The sequence below is a fragment of the Armigeres subalbatus genome, chromosome 3 (assembly GCF_024139115.2).
Source record: "Armigeres subalbatus isolate Guangzhou_Male chromosome 3, GZ_Asu_2, whole genome shotgun sequence".
Classification (NCBI taxonomy): domain Eukaryota; kingdom Metazoa; phylum Arthropoda; class Insecta; order Diptera; family Culicidae; genus Armigeres; species Armigeres subalbatus.
This window is the reverse complement of record NC_085141.1, coordinates 223,236,901-223,263,546: the sequence shown is the minus strand read 5'-3', so window position 1 is coordinate 223,263,546 and position 26,646 is coordinate 223,236,901. Positions and strand designations below refer to the sequence as shown.

The 26,646-nt window shown below is 38.2% G+C and overlaps 1 protein-coding gene across 2 annotated transcripts in view; it reads right to left on the bottom strand.

The window, feature by feature from the left end:
* LOC134220242 (failed axon connections) overlaps window positions 1-24,595 on the bottom strand; it is a 261,853-nt gene extending 237,258 nt beyond the window's left edge. The window contains exon 1 of one of the 2 annotated variants that reach the window (XM_062699237.1): window positions 23,486-24,595. In XM_062699237.1, the coding sequence (XP_062555221.1) occupies window positions 23,486-23,890 (405 nt within the window). In that variant the 5' untranslated portion in view covers window positions 23,891-24,595. The remainder of the gene's footprint in view (window positions 1-23,485) is intronic. The other variant, XM_062699238.1, reaches the window with a different exon arrangement.
* Window positions 24,596-26,646: the final 2,051 nt, after the last annotated feature.

Below are 26,646 nucleotides of genomic sequence, written 5' to 3'. Positions count from 1 at the left end.
AAAGTCTTTGCAATGAGAAGTAAACGGTGGAAAATGAGAATTGAAATTTGAGAATTGGGAAAAGCGATATGAGAAGTCAGAATGCAGATAAAGGAAATAAAGATAAAGGAAAAAGAAACAAGGATGTAGGAAGAAATAAGAAAAAAGAAGGAAGACAGTGGAGAATTAAACACTAAAATGGAAGAAGAAAGAAGTAAGAAAAAATAGATAAAAAGGAAGATGAATAAATTGCAAATTGAGAAGAAAAAAAATGAAAAGGGATAGAAAAAAACCCAGATTAATCCACCTAGCGGCGATGATGCCTTTCTCGTGCGGTAAAAAAATAGTATTTTGGGCATTACTTCTAAGACCATCGTCCGATCGGGCCAATTTTCAATAGAAAATAATGAGACAAGATACTGCGTTGAATGCAGCCTGCTGTGAGGGAATCCGTTTAGGGTAAGTGCATTAAAAGTGAGCTAGACTTTTTTACGCGCTTTTTTAAGAGGAAAAGTATTTTGGCCATAACTTCTAAGCCCATAGTCCAAATCGGCCAATTTTCAATAGGAAACAATGGGGCAGTATACTGCTTCGAATGCAACCTGTTGCGAGTAAATTGGTTGAGGGTAAGTGCAAAAAAAGTGAGCTAAACTTTTTGCTCTTTTGGCGCGCACATACACACACACATACACATACACACACGCACACACACACAGACATCACCTCAATTCGTCGAGCTGAGTCGATTGGTATATAACACTATGGGTCTCCGAGCCTTCTATAAAAAGTTTGTTTTTGGAGTGAACATATAGCCTTTACGTATACTTAGTATACGAGAAAGGCAAAAAAGCAAGAAGGAGGAAGACATTTTTTTTCAATTCAAACAATCAATGGAGAGCAAAATTCGATGGAATTCCCAAAAAGAAATTCGGTGCAATTTCAAAAGGGAAATTCGATGGAACTTCCAAAGGGAAACTCGATGGAATTTCCAAAGGAAAGTTCGATGGAATTTCCAAAAGGAAATTCGTCGAAATTTTCAAAGGAAATTCGATGGAATTTCCAAGGGGAAATTCGATGGAATTTCCAAGGGGAAATTCGATGGAATTATCAAAGGGAAACTCGATGGAATTTTCAAAGGAAAGTTCGATGGAATTTCCAAAAGGAAATTCGATAGAATTTCCCAAAGAAAATTCGATGTAATTTTCAAAGGAAATTCGATGGAATTTCCAAAGGGAAATTCGATGGAATTTCCAAAGGGAAATTCTATGAAATTTTCCAAAGGAAATTCGATGGAATTTCCAAAGGGAAATTCGATGGAATTTCCCAAAGTAAATTCGATGGAATTTCCAAAGGGAAATTCGATGGAATTTCCCAAAGGAAATTCGATGGAATTTCCAAAGGGAAATTCGATGGAATTTCCAAAGGGAAATTCGATGGAATTTCCAAAGGGAAACTCGATGGAATTTCCAAAGGAAAGTTCGATGGAATTTCCAAAAGGAAATTCGATGGAATTTTCAAAGGAAATTCGATGGAATTTCCAAGAGGAAATTCGATGGAATTATCAAAGGGAAACTCGATGGAATTTTCAAAGGAAAGTCGTTGAAGTTTCCAAAGGGAAATTTGATGGAATTTTCAAAGTGAAATTTGACGGAATTTCCAAAGGGAAATTCGATGGAATTCCAAAGGGAAATTCGATGGAAATTCCAAAGGGAAATTCGATGGAATTTCCAAAGGGAAATTCGATGGAATTTCCAAAGGGAAATTCGATGGAACTTCCAAAGGGAAATTCGATGGAATTTCCAAAGGTAAATTCGATGGAATTTCCAAAGGGAAATTCGATGGAATTTCCAAAGGGAAATTCGATGGAATTTCCAAGGGGAATTTGATGGAATTTCCAAAGAGAAATTCGATGGAATTTCCAAAGAGAAATTCGATGGAATTTCCAAAGGGAAATTCGATGGAATTTCCAAAGGGAAAGTCGATGGAATTTCCAAAGGGAAACTCGATGGAATCTCCAAAGGGAAATTCGATGGAACCTCCAAAGGGAAATTCGATGGAATTTCCGAAGGGAAATTCGATGGAATTTTCAAAGGGAAATTCGATGGGATTTCCAAAGGGAAATTCGATGGAATTTCCAAAGGAAAGTTCGATGGAATTTTCAAAAGGAAATTCGATGGAATTTTCAAAAGGAAATTCGATGGAATTTTCAAAGGGAAATTCGATGGAATTTCCAAAGGGAAATTCGATGGAATTTCCAAAGGGAAATTCGATGGAATTTCCAAAGGGAAATTCGATGGAATTTCCAAAGGGAAATTCGATGGAATTTCCAAAGGGAAATTCGATGGAATTTCCAAAGGGAAATTCGATGGAATTTCCAAAGGAAAATTCGATGGAATTTCCAAAGGGAAATTCGATAAAATTTCCAAAGGTAAATTCGATGGAATTTCCAAAGGGAAATTCGATGGAATTTCCAAAGGGAAATTCGATGGAACCTCCAAAGGGAAATTCGATAAAATTTCTAAAGGTAAATTCGATGGAATTTCCAAAGGGAAATTCGATGGAATTTTCAAAGGGAAATTCGATGGAATTTCCAAAGGGAAATTCGATGAAATTTCCAAAGGGAAATTCGATGGAATTTTCAAAGTGAAAGGGAAATTCGAAGGAATTTCTAAAGGAAAATCGATGGAACTTCCAAAGGGAAATTCGTTGGAATTTCCAAAAGGAAATTCGATGGAATTTCCAAATGGAAAATCGATGGAATTTCCAGAGAGAAATTCGATGGAACCCCCAAAAAGAAATTCGATGGAACTTCCAAAGGGAAATTCGATGGAATTTCCAAAGGGAAATTCAATGGCATTTCCAAAGGGAAAGTCAATGGAATTTCCAAAGGAAAATTCAATGGAATTTCCAAAGGGAGATTCGATGGAATTAAAAAGGGAAATTCGATGGGTTTTCCCGGAAATTCGATGGAATTTTCGAAGGGAAATTCGATGGAATTTCCAAAGGGAAATTCGATGGCATTCCGATGGCAAGTCGATGGAATTTCCAAAGGGAAAATCGCTGGAACTTCCTTAGGGAAAGTCGATGGAATTTCCAAAGGGAAAGTCGATGGAATTTCCAAAGGAAAATTCGATGGAATTTCCAAAGGGAAAGTCGATAGAATTTCTAAACGAAAATTCCCAAGGGAAATTCAACGGAATGAGATATCGAAAGGAAAATTCGATGAATTTACCAAAGTGAAATTCGATGAGATTTTCAAAGGGGAATTCGATGGAATTTTCAAAAGGGAAATACGTTGGATCTTCCAAGGGAAACTTTGATGGAACTTCCAAAGGGAAATCTTATGGGATTACCAAAGAGAAGTTCGATGAAATTTCCAAAGGGAAATTCGATAATATTTTCAAAGGGAAATTCGATTGAAGTTCCAAAGGAAATTTGATGGAATTCCAAAAGAAAATTCGATGGAACTTCCAAAGGGAAATTCAATGGAATTTCCAAAGAGAATTTCGATGGAATTTTCAAAGGGAAATCGAATGGGAATCGAAAGAGAAATTCAAATGAATTTCTAAAGAGAAATTCGATGGGGTTTCCAAAGGGAATTTCGATTGGATTTCCAAAGGAAAGTTCGATGATATTCAAAGGGGAACTCTGATGGAATCTAGCAGTGGAAAATCGATGGAATTACCAAAAGAAAATTGGTTATTCAAAATGGCCTAAATTAGTGGAAAACAAAAAAATGATTGTAAATCAATAGTTATTTGATTGTTTTCAATATTTTCACTATTTCCAAACAAAATTGATTATACAGGGGTTAGACAAAAAGGTTGAGATAAGTAAAATTATGTCGAAATTCAAATCATCATAACTTTGCGTTCAATAATCCGATTTTGATAAAATTAGGACCATCAGAACCGGACGCTTTTTTAGTATACTGTCCCCCTGTAAAACCTAATGTTGGTCCCTGGCCACCGGGTTTTCCGAGATGTTCCGGGTTTTCCGAAGGTATGTTCAAAATGCATTTTTTCCACTGCTTGTCATTTTATGTGACGTTCACTTTCATCATATTTTATGCTTTCTCCAAAAACTAGAACTAATATGCCGGCCAATGGTGGCTGTAGATCGAGAATCCATCAAAACTACGCAGAGATATGGCCATTTCCGTAAAAACGGTTCCGAAAACATACCGTACCGATTTTACCGAAATGGCCATATCTTTGCGTATAACAAACGAATTTTCGATCTGCAGCCAGCATTGGTCAGCTTATTAGTTCTGGTTTCCAGGGACAGTATAAAACATGATGGCAGTAAACGACAAGCAGAAGAAAAAATGCGTTTTTAACATATCCTCGGAAAACCCGAAACATCTCCGGTGGCCAATGGCCAATCTGAGGTTTTGCATGGGGACAGTATACTAGAAGGTCCTGGTTTCATCGAAATCGAATCATTCTACGCAAAGTTAGGCTAATTTGAACTTTGACAAAATTTTGCCTATCTTAACCTTTTTGTCTAACCCCTGTATAAGCAATCTAATGAAACCATAAAGATACGCCAAATATTGTTTTTTTTTTGTTATTTAAACAATTCGACGTACCTTGGAAGATGAAAAATTTCATGGAGCTCTACAGCTACCATGAGAAAGCAAGGGTAAATTTGTCAGCTTATGGCTTCTTTCTGACTATACCCGGTCCAGTTTAAGATATTAGTCTAATGAGTTGTCAAAAGTGCGCGCTCGCAAGTGATTTGCTAGATATTTTTTTCATGGTTAAAACTACGAAAATGTATAATGAGTCGCATCACGAATCGCCTAATTTAGACAAATTGTTTTCTGTTATATCAGAAACTCAAGTATCGCCTAACATGCGCCACAAATTGCAAAAAGCTCAAAACCAGACCAGACGTGTCTCAAATGTTAAACTGCTATCTATTAGCGCCATCGCAGTAATCACTCACCACGCACGTGTTCAATCATATAACATTCGAAAATATATTATCGCCCGAATCAGCTCAGCATCCAATATAAACTTTAAAAAGTGAACCACCTAAACAGCGAAAAAAAAGTAAAGCCACGCAGCGAAGGCTTAATTACCGAATTCAATATTAAGGTCGACGAACTGTACTCTTACGGTGTGGCGGCTCGGATTGAGCCGCCGCATGGTTCCATCCAAATTGTTGGTCCACCGAACTGAGTTCCATTTTCTTGGTGAGCTGCGAGATGACTCTGCTGATGGTTGTATACCCAGTCCTGCCGCAAGCGACTATAGGTAATGTAGTTAATCTTCATTTGCGAGAAAAGTTCGACACCGGTCACTGGTCAGTGGTCAGTCATGGATCACATACCGAGCGTGGATATTTTTCCATCCCATTTTGCTGGGCGGTCAATGCCTACCATCGGTAGACTGTAATCGTCATTATTATCATCATCAACATCTTACTACTGTGGTCTCTTAAGTGGCTGATCTTTGCAGTTGGAAGATGCTTCGCTAAGGGTCTGGCTGCGTTTGCTGGGAGTCAACGAAGCGCACTTCGTTCGGATAACATGGAGTTGCCCAATTGGATCGAGCTGATTTGAGAAGGCCATAGTTGTGAGTTGTGATGCATATTCATTTTCGGTTTGTGATTACATATTGCTACTGTGAGCTTCTTTTGAAATAAAAATACATTGATTTCAAATTAAAAGTGAAAAATAGAATTATTTTACAAATGGTTTTATTGAAATGCAACGTCAAATGCACAACCAAACTACAATCTATCAAATCATGCGAATCATCATTGCTACCGCACATACGCCGCTCAAAACATCGTTTCGTATTAACTTCTGGCTGTGATCCAGCTTAACAGCTGTACACTAACTAATGCAATTTATGTGTTGCCGCCAGTGCCACCATCCAGTGCAATAAATTGCGAATTTATCACAACCTCGACCTCGCCCAACAGCTCTCGCAGGGAGCGACCGAAAGCCACTCCAATTCAGCCATAGAAGGGCCGAGCGAAGACGGAGCGATGCCATTGCTTTTGCTATTCATCTGGCTGTCATCTAGTTTAATGCCTCAGCTGGTTTTAAAGCCGGCTCCTCTTCTCCGGCTCGGCGCGGCGGCGGTGGCCTTATGCATTTCGGTTCGTCGTCGGTGGGTTGCACTTTGGCTAGCCGATTCGTCGGTCGGTCGGTTGGTTGGTGGAATATTGAAACGATGGTGGTCGAGTGCGCTCCAGCGGTCAATGATCGCGACTTGCGCGCGCGTTGGCTAGTTCGATGACACAGCGCTGAAAAGGAACCTCCTTTGCATCATAACTTTTTAGTTTTATTTTTGCGAGGGATTCACAAGGGATTATGCACAGTGCCGGGCGCTGATGGCGAAGGTTTTCTCCTGTGGTCACATAGCCGTACTTGTTCGGTGCGGTTGATTTATAAACGAGACAAGAGGAAGGCGGAACAATCAACCACGGTCTTCGAATCAAATTAATGAGTTGTGAATGTAACGATGGAGGAAAATTTTCTGCTTTTCTGGTGGATGTTCAACGCCGCGTGGGGGAGCCGGTCTTTTGTTCACGTTTTTTTGCAGATGTCATTATGCAATGCAAAGCGTAGCATCGAATTGAATTACATGCTGGGGGGTTATGCAGCGAGAGAGGGGTTGATGCGTAGGCACATTGAGACTGCACGAGAACTCGATGTTACGTGGAAAGATGCGTTGCGGTGATCATTGAATTTATTGCATATCGAGGTCATCGAACTCAATAGTTGGTTGGAACATGCCTTATTTTTTTCTGCAAAAAAGTTGACTACCTGGGATATTGTCATCTTGAAGCTTAATGTACTTTTTATCTAAAACTGCGAGGTACAGTTTCCTGCAGCAAAAGAACTTTCCGTGGTAATTCCGAAGAACTTTTATTAGAAATTCAGAAAAAAATTCCGTGGAGGTTGAAAAAAAAATTAGAGAAAATTTGAACGATTTCCGATGGAAATGCAGAACAATTTCCCTAGGAAATTCACAATAAGTTTCCGTGGAGATTCAAAACAATTTCCCGTGTAAATGCAGATCAATTTCCCGTGGACATTTTAAAGAATTTCTCGTGGGGAATCCAGAAGAATATTTCAGGGACGTTCAGAAGAATTTCTTCTGTATACATATTAGGAAAACTTTAACAAGAAAATTCGGAAGAATTATCCATTGAAACTCGGAAGACCTTCCCATGAAACAATTCAGAAAAATTCAGGCGAATTGATTGTATGTATTTATGTGTTTGTTTGTACAAAAAAAGTGAGACACACATTTTTATACTCAGCCGTAGACCTTTTTCGCTATTGAAAATTGGCCCATTCAGCCATTGCGTTCCGAAGTTATTAAAAAAACATTCTTTTTTCCTCATTTTTGAAAAAACAAATTCAAAATCGTTTTTTTTTTCTAAGACTGCTGCAATGCATTCAAATGAACGCAAATAAACGTGAATTGATGGAAATAACTGAATCTATCTCCCTAAAATGCAATTTTGACCTCTCTTAAGTGCTTTTCTTATTACTCTTCTGTGTTTTCTTGTTTTATAATACACGAGAAAAGTAACATCACCGCTAGCTGGATCAGGTCCAAATCACGTGGTGAATGAGGCACAGCTTTTAAAGCCACGAGAATAAAAAAATACCTGCTTACTTTATTACCATAGTCCGAATTGACCATAGTCCGAGGGACAGGATCCCTCGTCGAATGCAACTTGTTGCAAGATTAAGGGTAAGTGCCTAAACAGTGGAAGAGAATTGTTTGCCTGTGTGTGGACATCACCTCAAATCGTCGAGCTGGGTCGTTTTATATAATATATTATATTATAACACTATGAATCTGCGGGCGGTCTTCCTTATTTAGCTTACTGTACGAGAAAGGCAAATAAATAAACTTTCGAATATGTACTTCACAACTTTTTCCGTATACATTTTGACTATAGAACTTATTATACCGTGAAGTACCTTAACCGTCGTGTGGCCGGCAAAAAACACCCTTATTAGGCCGGCAGGGTACCCGGGTAGCAAATTTACAACCGATTTCAACAATTTTGGGCTTATTCGATTTATAATTCAAGATGTTATCAGGATAAACCGATCCGGTCAATCCGATTCCTGGAAAATCCGGATCTCCAAGAATATGTCCTGTATAAATGATACTGATCATGGATTTCGGTAGCTAATCAGCAATATGAGTATCAAACTTCTTGAAATTTCATCAGTAGATTAATTTTTATTGATTCGGGTTCATGCATGAAGTGCAGACATTCGATTGGCAATTTCAGAACAGGTTCGTCGAGGGGTCATAGGTGGCCATGAACATTGTTCAATGGAACATCAACAATATGGGTACAGGCCGGACTCGATTATCCGGAGTGTTGAAAAAAATTTCACTCCGGATAATCGAACCCGGATAATCGAGCCATTTTTTTGTTGTTGCTGAAAATTTAACTTTTGCTCAAATAATCTTTATTTTGGTTATATAACATCTAATAAAATATCCCGTTGGTTCGTTCATGGATTCTGACTACCGTTAGAGGTCAGCGCCGATCCGAAAATCGTCGGCGGCAACGTTTGTCATAATTTTGGTCGGCGATGGCTTGGGGATTTTTTTATTATGTTCGAAACGTAAAGTTTATTCAGGATATTTTAAGACATTAAAGGGAGAATCTTTTTAATTTCCCCGGAAAAATCTAATAAGCTGTCCCAGGAGATTCTTCCAAGCTTTTCGTATTTTCAACTGGAATTGCTCTAAAGTTTTCACGGGAATTTCTTTGAAATTTTCACGGGAAATTGTTTAGGAGTTTGCCTATGCCACCGGGCATGCATGCCTCGAATTTAACAGCATTTCCTTGTGGTTTTTTTAAAGTTTCACAAAAACTGTTTCCAACGGAATTTCAACTGGATTTTTTACGGAATTTCTTTGGATTTCTACATGAAATTCCTTCTCCTATTCTCCTATTAGTAATTCTTCGGAAATTCTACGTTAAGCCGAAAGCTATCTGGCCAAATTCCATTTGTCCGATACGGTTATTATGTTGAACATATTTTGGCGGAACGACCGAACTAGTCATTTGGCCGAAAAAGGTCGTTTGGTCGAATAGGCCTTGTCTTCGAAAATTCCATTTGACCGAAACGGTAGTTTAGCAGGAAGGGCAATTCGGCCGAAAATGTTATTCGGCTGATCGGATTATACGGCGAAAAACGTCAACCCGTTCAGCCAAACGCCGTTTTCGAACAAATGAGCTGACGGCCAAATTCAGTTCGGCCAAATGATCTTCACCCGTACGTCGCAAATCATTGTCGACCTTATGTCACGTCGATTGGTCGGTCGGCATTTCCAGTCAAACGATTTTTTATTTCGGCAGCTCGGGCAAACAACACCATATGTTTATTTCGGCCAAATGGCCCTTTTCTACAAAGCGACCATCTAGGCCTATTTGGCTTAATGACCTATTTGATTTGATGACTTTTCAGTCAAATGACCTGTTCGGTCGAACGACATTATCGGCCATATGTCTATTTCGGCCAAATGATTTTATGCCAGTCGAGTTTCGGATTAATGACATATTCGGCCAAACAACGAACAGCCCTTCCCAGTCAAAACATTTGATTTCAACGTGAAATTCTGTGGATTTCGAGGAAATCGAGATTCCCAATCGAAATTCTTTATAATTTACCCGGGAAATTTCTGTAATTTGCTGCGTGCTCTTCTGGGAAATCTACAGGATCCCAAAAAATTAAAACTGCCTTATTTTATCGTTAAGTACCAAGATTTTTTCTGATGCATTTGTTTTTGTATTATGAGTATGCACTTAATGTTGTGGCTTATACATGCTGTGGCCTTCCGAAAATTCCAGAACATCCGTGAAATAAAACAATAAATAATGAATTCCATTGCATAGCACCCATTTGACATTCTAACAATTGAATTAATTTTATTTGATTTATCAAACTAAGGCCTCTGCAGTACAAAAAAATCCATCTCGGTCAGTATTTGCACTACGCCAACTTTGTAGTCCACGGAGGGACCTCAAATCGAACCACCTTGGTCTCTGCGCACCTTGGCTTCTTGTCCCCTGTGAATCCCTATCAGTTATCATTTTCACCGGGTTATTGTCCGACATTCTAAACATGACATTGTGTATGGATCACCTTGGCCACCGAGTGATTCTCAAGAGAATGAAAATATTCATTTAATAATTAATGGAAGATCCATTGATTACGTAACGCAAAAAATGACCATTTTCAGTCCCCCTTCCCCCCTAAGTCACACTTGTTGTATGAGATATCTTAAAAAAATTTAATGGATTGTCACACTTCAGGGAACTCCCCCTCCCCCTTTAAGCATTACGTAATTAATGGATGTTCTCTAAACGCAAAGATTTTTTGTTGTTACTATGCATACACCAGTTCCAGTGTTTGAACCTATACATCTATACTATACAATCTTTACAATCTATTTTGAATTGAAATTCATAATTTGGCCATTTTTATGAATGCTCTTGATTTCCGTTCTCTTAGGGTTCTTTCACAAAATTCGTAACGCTGAATTTGATAATTTTGATACACCACTCTCCCTCTCGCAACCTGTTTTTATGGAAGGATAATTTTGTTGTACGGACCGTAAATCTTGGTCTGACTTCCTCCCTTCCCATAAAGCGTTACGTAATTTGTGAACAGTCCCTTAGAAAAGCAAGAAATTGCACTTTAATTACTAGGCGTCTTGCATATATTGGATACGTTACGGATACACACTGATAATACATATTTCTATTTTTATAAGATGGATAAACATATTACTCCGGATAATCGAGCCTCCGGATAATCGAGTCCGGCCATCAAACTTCATGAAATTAACTCTTGCACATATCCTTCATGATCCTAGGCTCACCAGACAAGTTGACTCCAGAGTGGCCATTTTGGAACAGGTTCCCCGGGAGCCGGGGTTGGCCAAAAACATTTCTCATTGGAACTCAAACTTCTTGAAATTGTCTCAAGTGTTCATTTCTGACCTATTTGGGTTCATCAAACAAGTTCACCCCGGATTGACAATTCAGGAATAGGCTCCCTGAGGAGTCAAGAGTGTTCATAAAAATTTTCAAAGCCGCAATTTGTTTTAAATCCATTTTTCTAGCAATGTGAGTACAAAATCAATGCAAGGACCACTCATTGACGCCGGGTGACCAGCAGGAGACCCACCATAAGATTCCGGACACTCGGAGATATGATCGATTCCAGAAATTCTTCTAGACAGATGTGACTCATAAACCGTTTGTTTTAACATTGTCACATCAAAACCAATACATGCACTCTTACAGGCCACCAATACAGGACTCTTCGATCCTAGGTGGCCTCTATCTGATACTACGAAAGTTTGTTCTAGAAATTTGCGCCTTTTTTTTATAAACAATCCGTTGTAAAGTAATGTCCAGGGCCACTAATTGACTCCAGGTGGACACTAAGTTATTATTGGGAAGCTCCGGATTATCCAGAGTAGTAGTTAATTCTTAAAATTCGTCATATGTTGTGAGAGCAAAATTTATGCAAGGGCTACCTGGTGGTCCACAAATGGTGCTCCAGAAGTGCAGGGACATCCAGAGCAGTGGTCAAATTGCAGTTCGTTCTAGAAACTTTCAAGAATCGTTTGTAATAGCAGTATAGAAGCAGAGTCTTTGCTCGCCCTTAGAATCATAGGGGCGTTACTGTTTTGATCGATTTCTCTTCATCGATTTTATATTTGCTTCAGGTGGAAGATGCAATCATCCTTCATTACAACCATGAACCTTCGGTAGACTATTACAATTTACTACATTGATAAAAAGAAAGCATCGTCGATAGACAGATAGATCAATACAGTTACGACCCTATAATATTCTAAGCGCGAGTTTACGAATATCGTTCATTGGTCCCGAGTGGCCACCAAAAAGTCCTCCTGAAATACCGGAGCTCCCGAAGCAATCGTCATTTCTTACATTTTGTTTTCAACAGTTGCGTAATCGTGAACCATTTTTTGTAACAAAGTAAGAAAAGAAGGAGAAGAGACCTATTCCGAATATTCGTCTCATAATATTATCTTCATTAATCGTTTTATTTTAATATTGTGAGTGCAAAATCCAAAATCAATGCAAGGACCACTAATTGATTCCGGGTAGCCACCATGTGGACTTTCGGAAGTTCCGGAATATCCGGAAAAGCGTTCATTTTTTGAACTTTTTGTATAGCAATCTGAATTCACTGATAATCTGTGTGGAAAAAAATGCTGTAACTAGATGCGCTCCCTCAGTAGATGAAGAAACTGGCTAGTCTAATCAGTTTCGTAGTTCCAGTTTCAAAATCTACCTGTTTAGCCTAGATGTTTAGCTTGAAGATGATCCTTTGTGAATTTCGGGAGAACAACTTGCAGACTCACCATCTGTTTATTGATTTCAAAGCAGCGTACGGTTGAAAAGAAATTAGCTGTGCAGATAATGTCTGAACATGGTTCTCTGGCGAAGCTGATTACGATGATACGTACAACGCTTGATGACTTGAAATAAAGTATTCGGGTTGCAGACGACCGCGTTTGTGACCGTGGGGAGTTTGAAGCAGAGTGATGCGCTTTCGAATTTATTGTAAATATTGCACTCGAGGGGTGATTAGGAGATCTGGCGTGCAGAAGAATGGCACTATCATTACATGGTCGCATATGCTCCTGATCTTTGCGGACGACATTGACTACATTGGTAACGATTGCAGAAGAGGAAGTTGTTGACGCATTTGTTTATCTTTGAGCACTTTTGACATGTGACAATGACGGCTCCTGTGAATTGAAAAGATGTATTGCTGCTGCGAATAGGCTTCGAATATTGGAAACGAAATTTTCTCTGATTCGTAAGGGGCCGAAAAGCTTTTGGGGTTTTCGAGCGAAAAGTGCTACGTACAATTCTCGATGGGAAACTAGAAAAAGATGTGTGGCGCAGACGCATGAATCACGAGGTGTATCAAGTGTATAAAGAAGAAAATATTGTGAATCGTATAAAATATGGCAAACTCCAGTGGGTCGGTCACTTAGTGCGAATGTCGAAAGAAAGAATAGCAAAAACGATATTCACCAGAGCTCCGGATAGAGGCCAGCGACTTCGTGTAAGGCCACGAATACGCTGGCTGCTGCACCCGGTGGAATCGGACCTGGGAACCCTAAATGTTTAAGAAAACTGGAGGAACATCACCTAAGATTCACAATTATGGAGCTCTACAATACGTCAGACATAGTTTATTTAGAGCTTCTAGTGGAGTGTCATCACTTATAAGACGATTTCGTTGATGTATTTGAACGATTGGCCACCACTTTGAGTTTTCTAGAACCTCAGAAGGACCACCTTGTGGCTATCCGTTTAGATTGCAACAATTATACTCTCACATTTCTCAACAAGCGATTTTTAAAAACTCACAACTTTATATGACGACTTAAAAAATTGACACATCTTCGAAGAATCCGAAGCTTCCGGATGCTCACCTAAAGGCTACACGGTGTCATTAAATGATCCTCGAATAGATTTTGATCGCACATAGAAGGTCGCAGTTTTCCATGGCGAGTTTCTAGAATTGATTACCTTTTCGGCTATTCCGGAGCTTCTGGAGCACCACTTAGTGGCCTCCCAGGGTCCATGTTTAGTTCTTACAATGATATTGCTCTCATTTTGATGCATAAATCGTTTTGTGAAACAGTATGGTTTACGAGGATAAATTTAAAAATTGGCCCTTTCTCTTAATATTCCGGAGTTCCCGGAGGACCATTTAGCGGAGTTTTGCTCTCACATTCATAACAAACCACAGTATTCTTGAACGATTTTCAAGAATTTGTCTTTACTCCGAGTGTTCTGGACCTTCAGTACCACTTGATGACCAATCGTGGCCAATGCGTGGTTCATGCAATGATTTTACTCTCACAATGCTACAACAAGTAATAGTTTCTAGGACGGATTTCTAGAATTGGAATTACGCCAACAATAGATTAATAAAAAATCGCAGCTTCAAAATATAATCTTCTACACCTGGTCATTTCTCCTGATGTTTATAAAATCCACTTAGTGGCCATCCGGGATGAATGAGTAGTCCTTGTATTGATTTTGCTCGCTCATTGCTACAACACTAAAATTCTAAAAAGTCTCAGCTTTCTAGGATAAACTTTCAGAATCGGCAACTTCTCCGGATGTTTCGGAGTTTTCGGTGGACCACTTAGTTGCCTTCTGGGGTCAAAGAATGGTCCTTGCAATGATTTCGCAATCAACACACGGGCTTCAAAAAACTTCAGCCTTCAATTTTTTTTATTTGTGTTTTATAAATATTGATATCCATTATGCTAGTGATCTATTGAAAAGTATTTATGGCCACTTAACACCCTACGGAGAGCCTGTCCTGAAATGGAAGCTATAAGGTCAGCACGTCTGGTGACCCTAAAACAATCAGAAAGAAACTGCTGAGGCAATTTCAAGAATTTTGACACCCATATTGTTCCAATGAGAAATGGTTTGGAGAGTTTGTGTGAATTTGAGATAAATTAACTGCAAACATGTATTTAAACAGAATAAATGGAAAAATATTTTAAGCTCATTTTAGTGGAATGTATTCAACCGTCTAAGACGAGTTTAGTACTCTCCATTTAATTCCACCAATTATTTTGATATCTTTGCAGATACGTATTTCGACCACAACTATGTGGTCGTCTTCAGTGCCTCGTAAGTCGAGTCAAGTACGAGACACTCTACCCTATGTTACGTTTTATGCTAGTTAGGCTCTGTCTCATTTGGAGAATTAAACTGAAATTAAACTTAAAAGTGACATTTCAATAATTATCAAATAACCCTGCTCGCAGAGCAAGATTACTTTTGACAGATATCGAATTATTTTGCATCGATGTCTTATTGGAATTGTTGGGTAGCACCAGCCATTTTTATTATTGGGTTATGTGCTAATTTTCGAACTGTCACTTTTAAGTTTAATTCTCCAAATGAGACAGAGCCTTACTCATTTTTTTTGTCAGGAATAAGCCTTCTCCAACTTCGGGGCCGATAACGGGATTTTCTTCCGAATTGTCATCGATCCGAGCTCTAAGAGAAAAATTATCTCTCCCAAAAAACCTTATTCCATGTTTACTTTTGAAAAATGCCATAAACAAAGTGACTATTGCGGAAAAAAAATGAAAATAGACTTAATTTTTTCTTTCATCGATTTCTTAACTTTTTTGGTCATTTTCGATACTGATAAATAAACAGTGTTGATTATGTGCTAATAGAAGTTTTTGCTGCTCGAAATATCATAAACCTGCAAAATAGAAAATAAAATTGTAATGCATTTATTTGGAACAGCATTTTCTCAATGTTTACGTTAAGGATGCAGGCCCTTTTCACACGGTTAGAATTCTTGGGTACTTTTTCAAAGCGGCATGTCGCAAATTGTAAACAAACCCGTTTTCAACAGCATATGGCATCACATTCATCTAAAAATGTGTATATCTTCAAAGCTATATGAAAATGCGTTATTAAAAATGTAAATCATTGTTGAAAATAGTGCACATACACCGCTTAGCAGAAAATGTACTTTAAAAAGTTTTCTCGAACAACTAGGGGAATTGTTCCGTTTTCCATCCCACTGAACATATATTCATCTCATCGCAAAACAGAGAAATACAGCACCAATCTTGTTGCTTCTTTTTGCTAACATGTGTGCTCATTGCTGAAAATCACAAAAATAAATAACAAAAAAAATATCCTTCCTTTGCTTTGTTTTTGATAGGATGGAAATGGGAGCTATGAGATGAAGTGCCGAACCGTTCCACTATGGGGGATCCCCATACAAGCGAGCGGTCAAAAATAAAATTGGACTTTTAAAGTGATTTTCCACTTAGTTTTAGCTGTGTATGGTCGAAATAGCATGAATATACAATTTCCAACCCCCCCCCCCTTTGGGGATCGTCTATGAATTACGTAATTATTTTTTTCATAGGTTCGATTAACGTGACAAAGCAAACCTATTTGGGAAGTTGAAATTTCGTGCGTTTTCTTAAGGAGAAGGAAGGGGCTGTACAAAACTAAGTTCAGCAATTTATGGACATTATGGCGGCGATCATGTTAAATGACATTAATTTCATGACATTCCGTGATATTTTTTGTTCTCACTCTCATGCCTCACAATTTGTATTTAGAACAATTTGCTTGACAAAGTACTAGGATCTGAAGGATCATAAAGCACTAACTGTTAATCAACTAATAAGAATTGAAAATAACTTTCGAAAAAGGGTATTAGCAAACTAGAAATCGCAACCCCATGACATTTTTACGTGTACAAGTTATTCAAAAATGAGATTAATATATTCTCAAAAATGTGGACATTCATTGTGGAATGTAAGAATGCTCCATTCTTCCGAAAAGCAAAATTCTTTTAATTTAAATAACAACACTATTTGAATTACTTTTGATTTGTTTTCATGATTTCTACAAGTTATATACAGCATCATTCTTTTTCTGTGTCAAGGTTTAAGTCTTCAATGATATTTTCTTCAATTCCATCAACGATGGAAGATGAGATAAATTCATCTAAAGTATTAGAAGATAAAGAACTTTTGAAAATCTTCAAATATTACAAAATTACGCATGGCATAAGAATAACTAAGTGAAAAATTTTTTTCCAACGTCTCCTCGTTATCCAAATCGAGCTTAAAATGGATCTGATTCATGTAAGGCACGAAGGAAAATGTCAACATTTGCCTCTCTTGATCATTTTCTTGCATTATGAGTTCTAAATTTCTTCAACTGTTTATATTGACTTTCCGCTGGTTGTTCAGCCAGTGAACCTCAAAGTGTAGATGAGTGAATAAATATTTCCCTACCATTAGCCAGACATTCATGAACACTAGCAGGAATTTCATACGCTCCGTTCTAACTAAGATATTGTTCGTCTTTACTTTTGCAATAAACATGTCGGGAATTATTGATTCCAGGAGATTTATAAATATTTACATATTATGAAATCTCATATTTAGTTCTCCATCAGTAGCTAATGAATAGCTCAGAAAATTAGGTTTAGAGAATGACTCAAACCACTCAAGCCCCAAACGCATTTCAGCGGAATGGCGACGGAAACGGTAAAATTTGACAGGAAATATATGAGCGAACTGTTAAATCCTTCCGTTACCGTTGTGCTGCATTGCATTGGGGTTTTATTCATTTACTCCTTTGAAAAGTTAATTAAATGAGCTCAAATGGTTATAAATAAAGTCGAAGTTATTACCAATAAATGTATTTTGACCATACCCTTTGAGCGCATAGTTCAGTCTGACCCATTTTCAATAGGAAACGATGGGACTAGATTTCCCGTCGAATGAAACTTGTTGCGAGAAAATCGGACACAAATAAGTGTCTAAATGGCGATTGCGTTCTTTTGCGCACATACATACAGACGCGCATGCACACACATACAGACATCACCTCAATTCTTCGCGCTGAGTTAGTTGATATATACCACTAGGGGTCTCCGGGCCTTCTATCAAACATTCGTTTTTGGAATGAGCATTAACCTTGGAGTACGAGAGAGGCAAAACACGGTAAAAAACAAATGAAAAAAAATCAGAGTGACTTAACTCTGTTAATTGCAAATACTGGCAAGAAATTCTTTCGGGACATTTTAGTCGAAGCTTTGTCCTTGATGTGTATCATAAAAGAACCTGGGGATTCCTGAGGAAAAAAGTTCTTCACTATCAAAGTTGAAAATAGCGTCGTTTTTGAAAAAATATTGCTTCCGCATTTTTTCAATTTTTTTCACAGTGTAACCATTAGTTTTTGCACACCATTTAAAAGCTTATACAATAACCTTTGTAATGATGTATTAACATTGAAGAAAAAACATTTAAAAATATTTCAATAAATAGTTGAAAATAAAATATTTTTTCAGAAAATTTGCTAACTTTTTTACCCATTTCTGACTTTGCCACCTTATATCTTTGGAACTAGTGCACCTAGAGACTTCAAATTCAGAATTTCTCTTAATTAGAGTATTGACAATGGAGAGAAAATATTTTAAAATAATTCGGAAGACATGACATTTTCGATTAATGACCGCCCGAAATCCTATAGTGCGTTCCCCTAAATAGTTTAAAACCTGCGTCTGCTTGTACTTTTTCATCACTGATTTCAAAATTAAGCTTGTTGCTTGTATATTCTGATTTTCGTTGAGAAAAACATTTTACGTTATTTTTCTGCAGCAAATATTGTTACGTCGTGTTGTAAATGTTGCATTTTTTTTTGTCGCATGTGCGTGACACGTTTCAACTTGACGCAACATTTCGACGTATCAAAAATGCAGCGTACGGAGCAGCGTTACATTAAAAAAAAACAACGTAACAACGACGTATGTGATTTATCTGTTGCAGCACGTTGTAACATATATTTTAATCAAAATAACTAAAATGTTCAAACGCAGTGCAGATTTCAGAGTCATTGACGATGAACTTCTTTTCAATTTTTGAAGTCTCACTGTTACATACGTCACCTAAACATTTCGTCTAAACGGTTTCGTCACATATACCGTGAAAAAAAAACAACCAATCTGCACAACCTTATGGCCAGCATACCGGGATATGTGTAATTTTATCAATTTTTCGTAGGCTATTCGAATTAATTGAGCTATGATGTCAAGCACGTTTATTACGTGTCATGATGCATGCCAGTGGAAAAAACTATTTAAAAATAATTTAGTTTTAAAACCGTTTTAGAAAAAAGTTTGCCAACTTTCTTCAAAGGATTTCTCGAATCTTAACAATTGTTAGATACGTCGTTATGAAAAATTATGCTTGAATGATCAGATTTGTTTCTTGGGTGTATGAACTCGAAATTTTCTGCAACTGCAGCTTGTATGAAAATGGTAGAATGATCAAATTACTTCCTAGACAGAGAATTATTTGCACTCACAAAGCATATAAATTCTTAGTAGGACTTAAACTGAAAAACAAAATTAAGAAGAAAATTTTAAAACACAAACGATGGTTTGAATAAAAAAAACTTAATAAAGATTTTGAACTCAACGTGGCTTGCCGAAGAAAATTTTGAAGCACACATAAAATTTATTTGTAAATTTCTTTAGATTTTTGGCAATAAAAATGTGTGGATTTTTATTAGTGTATTTCTCAATGATTTAGGTGCTGCAGATCCACCAAATTTCAAATTTTCATACCTTAGTTGGACTATCTTTAAAAATGCTGATAATAGCGGCCGCACAGACAAAATGTAAGAAAAAATATCAATTAAGAACTGAGGAAATGCTAAAAGCAGGCCAAGTTCTAGTTAGAATGTAGAGCCATAGAAGAAGAAGAAGAACCAGAGAAGAACGGCATCACAACTCCGCGCAAAGCGGCAACTATTGGTAACAAATTGACGCGTACAGAAAATCATTTCAAGTAACCACAATTTAAAGAGGCACAATAGTATCGACAGAGCGACGTAAACGGTTTAATTTTGTTTAAGTAGCTTTCCTGGATGGAGAATGGAATAATATGCTCTTTAAGGGCAATCCTCACGAATTTCAAATTTGCTCACGTTTTCGGGGGCCATACACTCAATATGGAGGAAACGCACAACTGTAATTTTTGATATTTCAGCTTTGCTGCGAAATAATAAAAATGACAGTTGTGCGTTGCTTCCATTTTGAATGGTGTGCCCTTGAAAACGCGAGCTCCCAATTGATAACTTTGAAAGTGCATTTAGAGCACTAAGTTTGTAGTGAGCTGAAAAAAAATTCATGATGAGAATTAGACAATTAGAAGGAAAAAGACCAACACTCGTTTTTTTTTAAAACACAACTAGTAATAATAATTAGGAATCTCCTTGGGTGATCCACAGGAATATACCTATTATTCCCCTATACAAACGAATTTGTGTTGTAAAGTTAAAACTTGGTACCTGTGATCCCAATCAAATTTCAGCAGAATTAACAGATAATCAATGATCAATTGTTACTGGTACAACTAAAGATAACAGTGTAAGATAAACTTTTCCAACCAAACCAGTATAATAAGATTGCAGGCGAGCTTTGCTTCCGATTCGAGCATAGAATGTTCATGATCACCTTCATGTATCAGAGCAATCTCAAAACTCGACTGATGAGTTGTCGTTATTTGGTGGCTATTATGTTTGTAGATCTTGCTGATTGATGACTTTCGCCCAATAACAAATGATAAGATTATTCCACATCCCATCGCGCGTTTTCCGGATGTCGTTGTTCGCAAGGCAAACTGGGGACTACTCGGAATAGACAAATGAGTAGTTCAGTTTAACTAGTACCTCCACTACAATCAAGATTTCCTATTTCTTTAATATCTGAGCTGCCAAGGAAGCTTCATATTCTCCGAAAAGAAACACACAACCCAGCATTCCAACGGAAACGGGCGTGAGGATGCGGTGCGGAAGAAATCACTATGAAAAGCTTTCGCAAATAGCCATTAAATGTAGTCACCCAAGACCCATGCCAAGAAGCGCATAATCGACTCGAAAAGCTGGCTCCTTTGATGGTGACTCTACAACATTGGCGTTGGCTACGTCGTCGTCGTCCTGTAAATAATGATTGAAGCTCTGGCATCAGGCACATGGAGGAGTTTCACGTTTCAGACGGTGTGTTCGGTCCTTCGTCGGGTATGTATTGGTATAGTGTGTCTGGTCTGGAGCATTGTCGAGTCGAGTTGATGACGATGACAATGATTATGTCGGTGCGTTTCCTTTCCGAAGGATGGGTGGCGAAGGGACGTGCGTGGAAAGGTGGGCACGGGGCCACCGCGCTCCGTCGTATTTAAAGGGATCTCTGTCTCTGTGTGTGGATTGCGGGAGGACTATCAAACCATAAAGGGGAAACGGTGGATTTTGGTTATCCTGGCTTGTGCATGACTCACAAACACACGAGAAGTGGGTGCGTACGCGAGTGAAACGGACCACACCAATACATGACGTTCGGTTGACTTGCCTTGCCTGTGCATGTTGCTGAGGATATTCTGATCTGATGGCATAATGGAGATAGCGAGTGTGTAGATACGGCTCTGGTATGACAGTGAATGAGCGAGCATGGCCAGGCATGGCCTATCGACATATCACATCGGAAAGATGCTGCGAGTGATCTCGAGATGGAGTGTTGAAAGCCGAATCTTATTGGAGTACAGAAACCAACGGATGCCAACATATGCGACAGAAAGCCAGAATGTTGATATCCTACATTTGAAAAAGGAATGTCTTTTAGGCATTATTCATTAAAATTTTCATTTATTCCAGGGTAGACGAAAATAGCTCTACAATATAAAATCTTGATTAAATAGCAAAATGAGATATGCACATGATTGATATAATAAGAGATAAAATATCAGAGTACAACATTAATATTTTGCACTCAAATATCACTAGGGGATCAAGTTATGCTATTTGTAGTAAGTGATCAATATCATGTGATATTGGCTTGTTCTTATCCATTTGATATTTCGGTGCAAATTTTTGATATTGTTACCTGTTCTTTTATTTCTTATATCAATCAAGCCCATATCATGTTTATGTTTTGTTATTTTGTTCATAGCTTCTGCCTGGGTTAGCATTCCGGTACTTGTCTATTGGAATATTTTGTGTTTCGAAGCAATATGTAATATGCTTGAAGCTAATCAGTTTTAATTTAATTTGTTTTTTAAGATTTGTGGTAGAAGATGAAGAACCGGAACAGCAAGCCTGATTGTATGTGCTGATTGTTTAAATTTCATTTTTCAACCAACCAAATGTTACTTAATTCAGTGCTGATTTAAAGACGAGAATTCGATTTCAAAAGAAAATCGAACTACGTGATAATTAATTGATTTAAGAAAATTTCTGATTCACTTTTCATGAAATACAGTAATATCCTGATTGCATCACTCTCCTGGTGAATTTTGGGGTGGTAAAAGAGGGAATGTGACAAAATCGGAAAAAAAATATTTTCAAATTTTTAATTCATTTTACAAATATGAATCAGTTTATGCTTTGGAAACCCAACATGCGTGAACACAACCCGTAATTTCTTGTCGTAAAGGCTTACATAATCCTTGACAGGTACTCAGAAATAATTTATAATAAACCACAGGCGGTGAAAGTTATTTTACGAAAATCATTGTTGTTTGCGGTATTCTATAGAAAAATAAAAAGAACGACTAAAATTCTCAAAATTTTTTGGGGTAACAAATTTGGATCGAAATGTGACAAAATCGGAACATCATAAAACCGGCTTGAAAACGTGATAAAATCGGGAGTAGACAAAATCGAAGAGTGACAAAATTTGATCGACACTGTATTGCGAAAAAAATCGGCATCCTATTAGACTTGAACCCTCACTGCCGCATTAAGTACACGGAAGTATTAACAATTATACAGCAGACGCCCTTGCGAGGAACTGATCCATAGAAAAAAAAGGTATGACATAAGATGTTAGTTACTGAACCAGATTATACTTGCATCGTCTATTATAATATTTTGTTTTGTTTTCTGGGTTTTTGATACCATTTACAAATGAACTTTCGGAGACTAGCCAGCCTAGGGCTGAAAGTCTCCTTAATAAAGACAAAAAAATATGAAACTTGTCCGAATGAATGAATACCTCAATGCTACTTGATATATAAAAATGCTTTAAAATATATAACTACAAATACAAAATTATGTCCAATATATAACCAAATCAGATGTGAGAACTGGATTTATTTTACAGAGGAATACAACTTCGAATCATTAACCTCAAATGAAACAAACGCTAGACAAGTTAAAAAAATACAATAATAATTTTCGCTCCGACCACACGTCCATTTTTGCTTGATTTTTATCACAGTATCTAATTCTATTGAAATTATTACCATCGAAGTTATAAACACTTGAACAAATTTAAGTCCGATATTACAGATAGACAATCGTTAGAAAAGTATTGTAATACGATACGCATTTATTCAAATTTACACTTCCTTTAAATTTTGAAATGTAATGAATTTCACTGTTATTATTTTGTTATATTGTTGAACCTTATATGAGCAAATGTTAAAAACATCGATCTCTTTTTAGTACAAAGAAAGCCTTAAATAGCCAAAAATGTAAAACAAGAAACCTGTGAACGAAAGATTATCTTAGTAAATCAGGAAAATATGTTTATTAAGGGAATAACACGTACTACAAGAATTGTACTGATAAACGATCTAAAAAACTATGCTAGTAGGGCTAAGTATCACCAAGACCCAAGTTAAGTGGACCACACCCTGACCTATCCAAAGTATACCTACAGCATTTGAAAAAGTATTCCAAAAAGTAGGTACCCCAGTACGAAGCATATGTGAACTTCTGACCCTTCACTGAACAATTTCCCATTTTTACGAAATAGGCCTACTGTGATTCCTTTGTTAACAAGACTTTTCTCTTTGTGGCGATTTGATTCGGCAACACAACATTTTGCCGAATCCCGCTCCCCAAACGGAAATACAATTTTATCCAGTCCACCTACCTCATACTTAAGCCCAGCCAGTCTCAACCAGGTTTCCACCTTGAGACAGTACGGGGACATCGACGGGAGCAGCGGGGTCCGGGTGAACTGGTACAAGTAGACCACATCCTTCTCGAAGTTGGCCTTGTGCACCAGTGGTTTCACTTCCTTTTCCTTCTTGGCGGCCGGGGCGGCGGCCTGTTCGGCCGATGTGGCCGCACCATCACCACCCGCCCCCGTATCGGCGGCGGCATGATTCTCGCCAGCACCCTCGCCAGTGGCGGGCTTCTTGTCGCCCTCGGTGGCCGTTACCGCGGCCGCAGCAGCGGAGCTATCTTCCTTCTTCTCCGCCGCTACTGGCTGTTCGGGTTTCTTCTCCTCCTCGGTGGCGGCGGTTAGGGGCTTGTTGTCGACTTCTGTGGCCATTTTTAAGAGATTCTGTTTCTGTGGGGTTTCTGGTTGGAATAAGTGTAAAAATCTGGCAGCAAAATTCACGCACACAATCCTATAAAAATATTCGCACTTTTCGGTTCACTTATTTCTCTTTATTCGAGCTATTATTTTCCGGAAATCACTTGGCGGTTTTCCAGGTCACAAATCCTTGTCAATCACTAAAAAAGCACTTCTTCCACTAAAACTGTATCCAAATGCGATATAATTCCTCGTTATAATCCAGTAGGAATATTCGACTCTTCGATCCTCGAACGGTCAGACTCCTTTCGGAACAAAAGCAAATCCAGTTGAGCAGAGTAGGCGTCGAACGGCACACTGAAATGCAATGACTACTGAGACGGGAGGCCACGACAAATGACAAACACAACTGAACGATTAGACAGTGCTGTACCGTGTGAGTAAAATCGGGCGCTCGAAAAATACAGCCAACTTTCGAACCGTGGTTGGCGAAATTAAAGAAAAATAGCCTTCTCTAATAACTATTTTTCTGAACGATGGTCAATTAAAACACACCCCGGTGGAGAAAGATCTTCGAATTTCGATTGACGGACACAAAACTGGCTCCTATCTGTTGGCGCTCTGGCGGTTGGCTCTATACAAAACTCGACGGCGGTTACTGCGATTGAATGTGGTGCTGCTGCTGCTGCTAGACTGCTGCGTTCGGTATAAAATCCTACTCACAAAGAAGAGCAAGCCGCGAAAACGCGAAACATTCGTCCGGCGACACACGACTTTCAACACGAGACGATGCTTTGGCGTCCTTTTCCTACCAATACTAACCACAGTCCGTCAATGAATAAGCGTGTGTGCGTAGGCGATCGCTCTCATTTTCCAGAGATTTTAGCTGGAGAGCGAGCTTTTGTCAGTTGGCATGCGAAGGAGTAAGCAAGAAGGCAACAAATCAACAAGAGGTGTATCACCAACGTATGCAAAAGCTTTTCTCAGCCTACAAACACAAATGCATCGCGAGTTAGTATCATTTGGAACGGCAACGTTGATTGAAATACTTCGAACTTTGACTATTGAATTTAAAATTTTCTGTGCTTCGAACTGCTTGTACTATATTTACTTATTTACATAATTTGCAAATAAACCCCTTCCATACACAAAACTGCGTATATTATTTAAACACAAAAAAATGAATATATAATTAAAATTTATTAAATAAATTAATAAATTTTAGTATACTTCACAAAATCCTTTGGTACAGTCAAACCTCCATGAGTTGATGTTCCTTTGGTTACGGTAATTTTTTTTACCAAATTTTCAACAATTGGACGTGATCGTTCGGTATAACTTTATTTCGTGACGATCTGTCAAAAAGTACCGCGTACAGTGTTCGAAGATCTGAAAAGCAAAATCACCGAGCGTCTCGGGTTTTTTTTTGTGTTGTCAAATTGATCAATATGATTGTTCAGTGCTTTCAGTTGTTATTAAATGAAATAAGATAACTTACGCGCCCTTTTCAAATCACTCAGAGTGAAATTTTGAGTAGTTTCACTTTTTACGGAAATTGAATAACATTTCCGATTTGAAACGGGTGTGTATAGATTCAGAACATGACTTTTATTTATTTGTTTTCTTCAATTAAAACGGGTGAACAAATAAATGTCATACAACATACAGCTGGTTTACAAAAATCACGAGCCGAAGGCAGCCTTGCTGTTAAAGTCGAAATATGTATCTTTAAAGATTACAACGTGGGGGAATTAAATGAAATAGTAATATTAATAAAGGGGCCCTCCTTAGCCGTGCGGTAAGACGCGCGTCAAGTCAATTTTCGGGTTGGAAATAGTTTCAACTTCCCTGAAAATAAAAGTATCATCGTGCTAGCCTCATGATATACGAATGCAAAAATGGAAACCTGGCTTAGAAACCTCGCGGTTAAATAACTGTGCCAATGTGTAATGCCAGTATGAAGAAGAATATTAATAAAATCCCTTAAATCCATATTCAGCACTAATTTCCTGATTGATCTTGAGGCTAGTGCGTACAGTTCATAGTGACATTAACCTTTGGCCACATCGTTGCTAAGCAACGCTAGGGTGCGGCAGACCAGGCGAAATACATATTGGCGTATCACACACATTAACGCAATCCAACATTCCATTATCGCACACTGATGTTCGAATGCAGTTGCATTGCAGTTATTGCAAAATGCAATGATCGCAATTGATACAATTTTATGGAGGATCTTGTATGCAAGTGCAAACGCTTTTCTTTAGATCGGTTCAAATTTAGCATAAAATTAATGTTTGTAGCATTTTTATTTAATGTTGTTTCCTTAATGCTATCTTAACAGGAAGTTACGACTGGCGAGTTGACTCTTTTCATTCATTCATTAAATGAATGAATTTTATTTAGCTTACATCTAAACAGATAACACTGAATCAACAATTTGACGCCGCAATACACGGTTCGAGGCTGCATCTCTCCATCCTCGAATGCGTCCTACGCTCGCCAAGTTGTTCTGTACTTGGTCATCCCACCTCGCTCGCTGCGCCCCACACCGTCTCGTACCTGCCGGATCCAAAGTGAACACCATCTTTGCAGGGTTGCTGTCTGGCATTCTTGCAACATGCCCTGCCCATCGTACCCTTCCGGTATGAGCTAGTATGGATGCTGGATTCGCCATAGAGCTGGGCGAGCTCGTGGTTCATTCGGTTCATTCGCCGCCACACACCGTCTTCTTCGCGAATACTCCAGGGTCATGGGCTGTTCCAGCGACA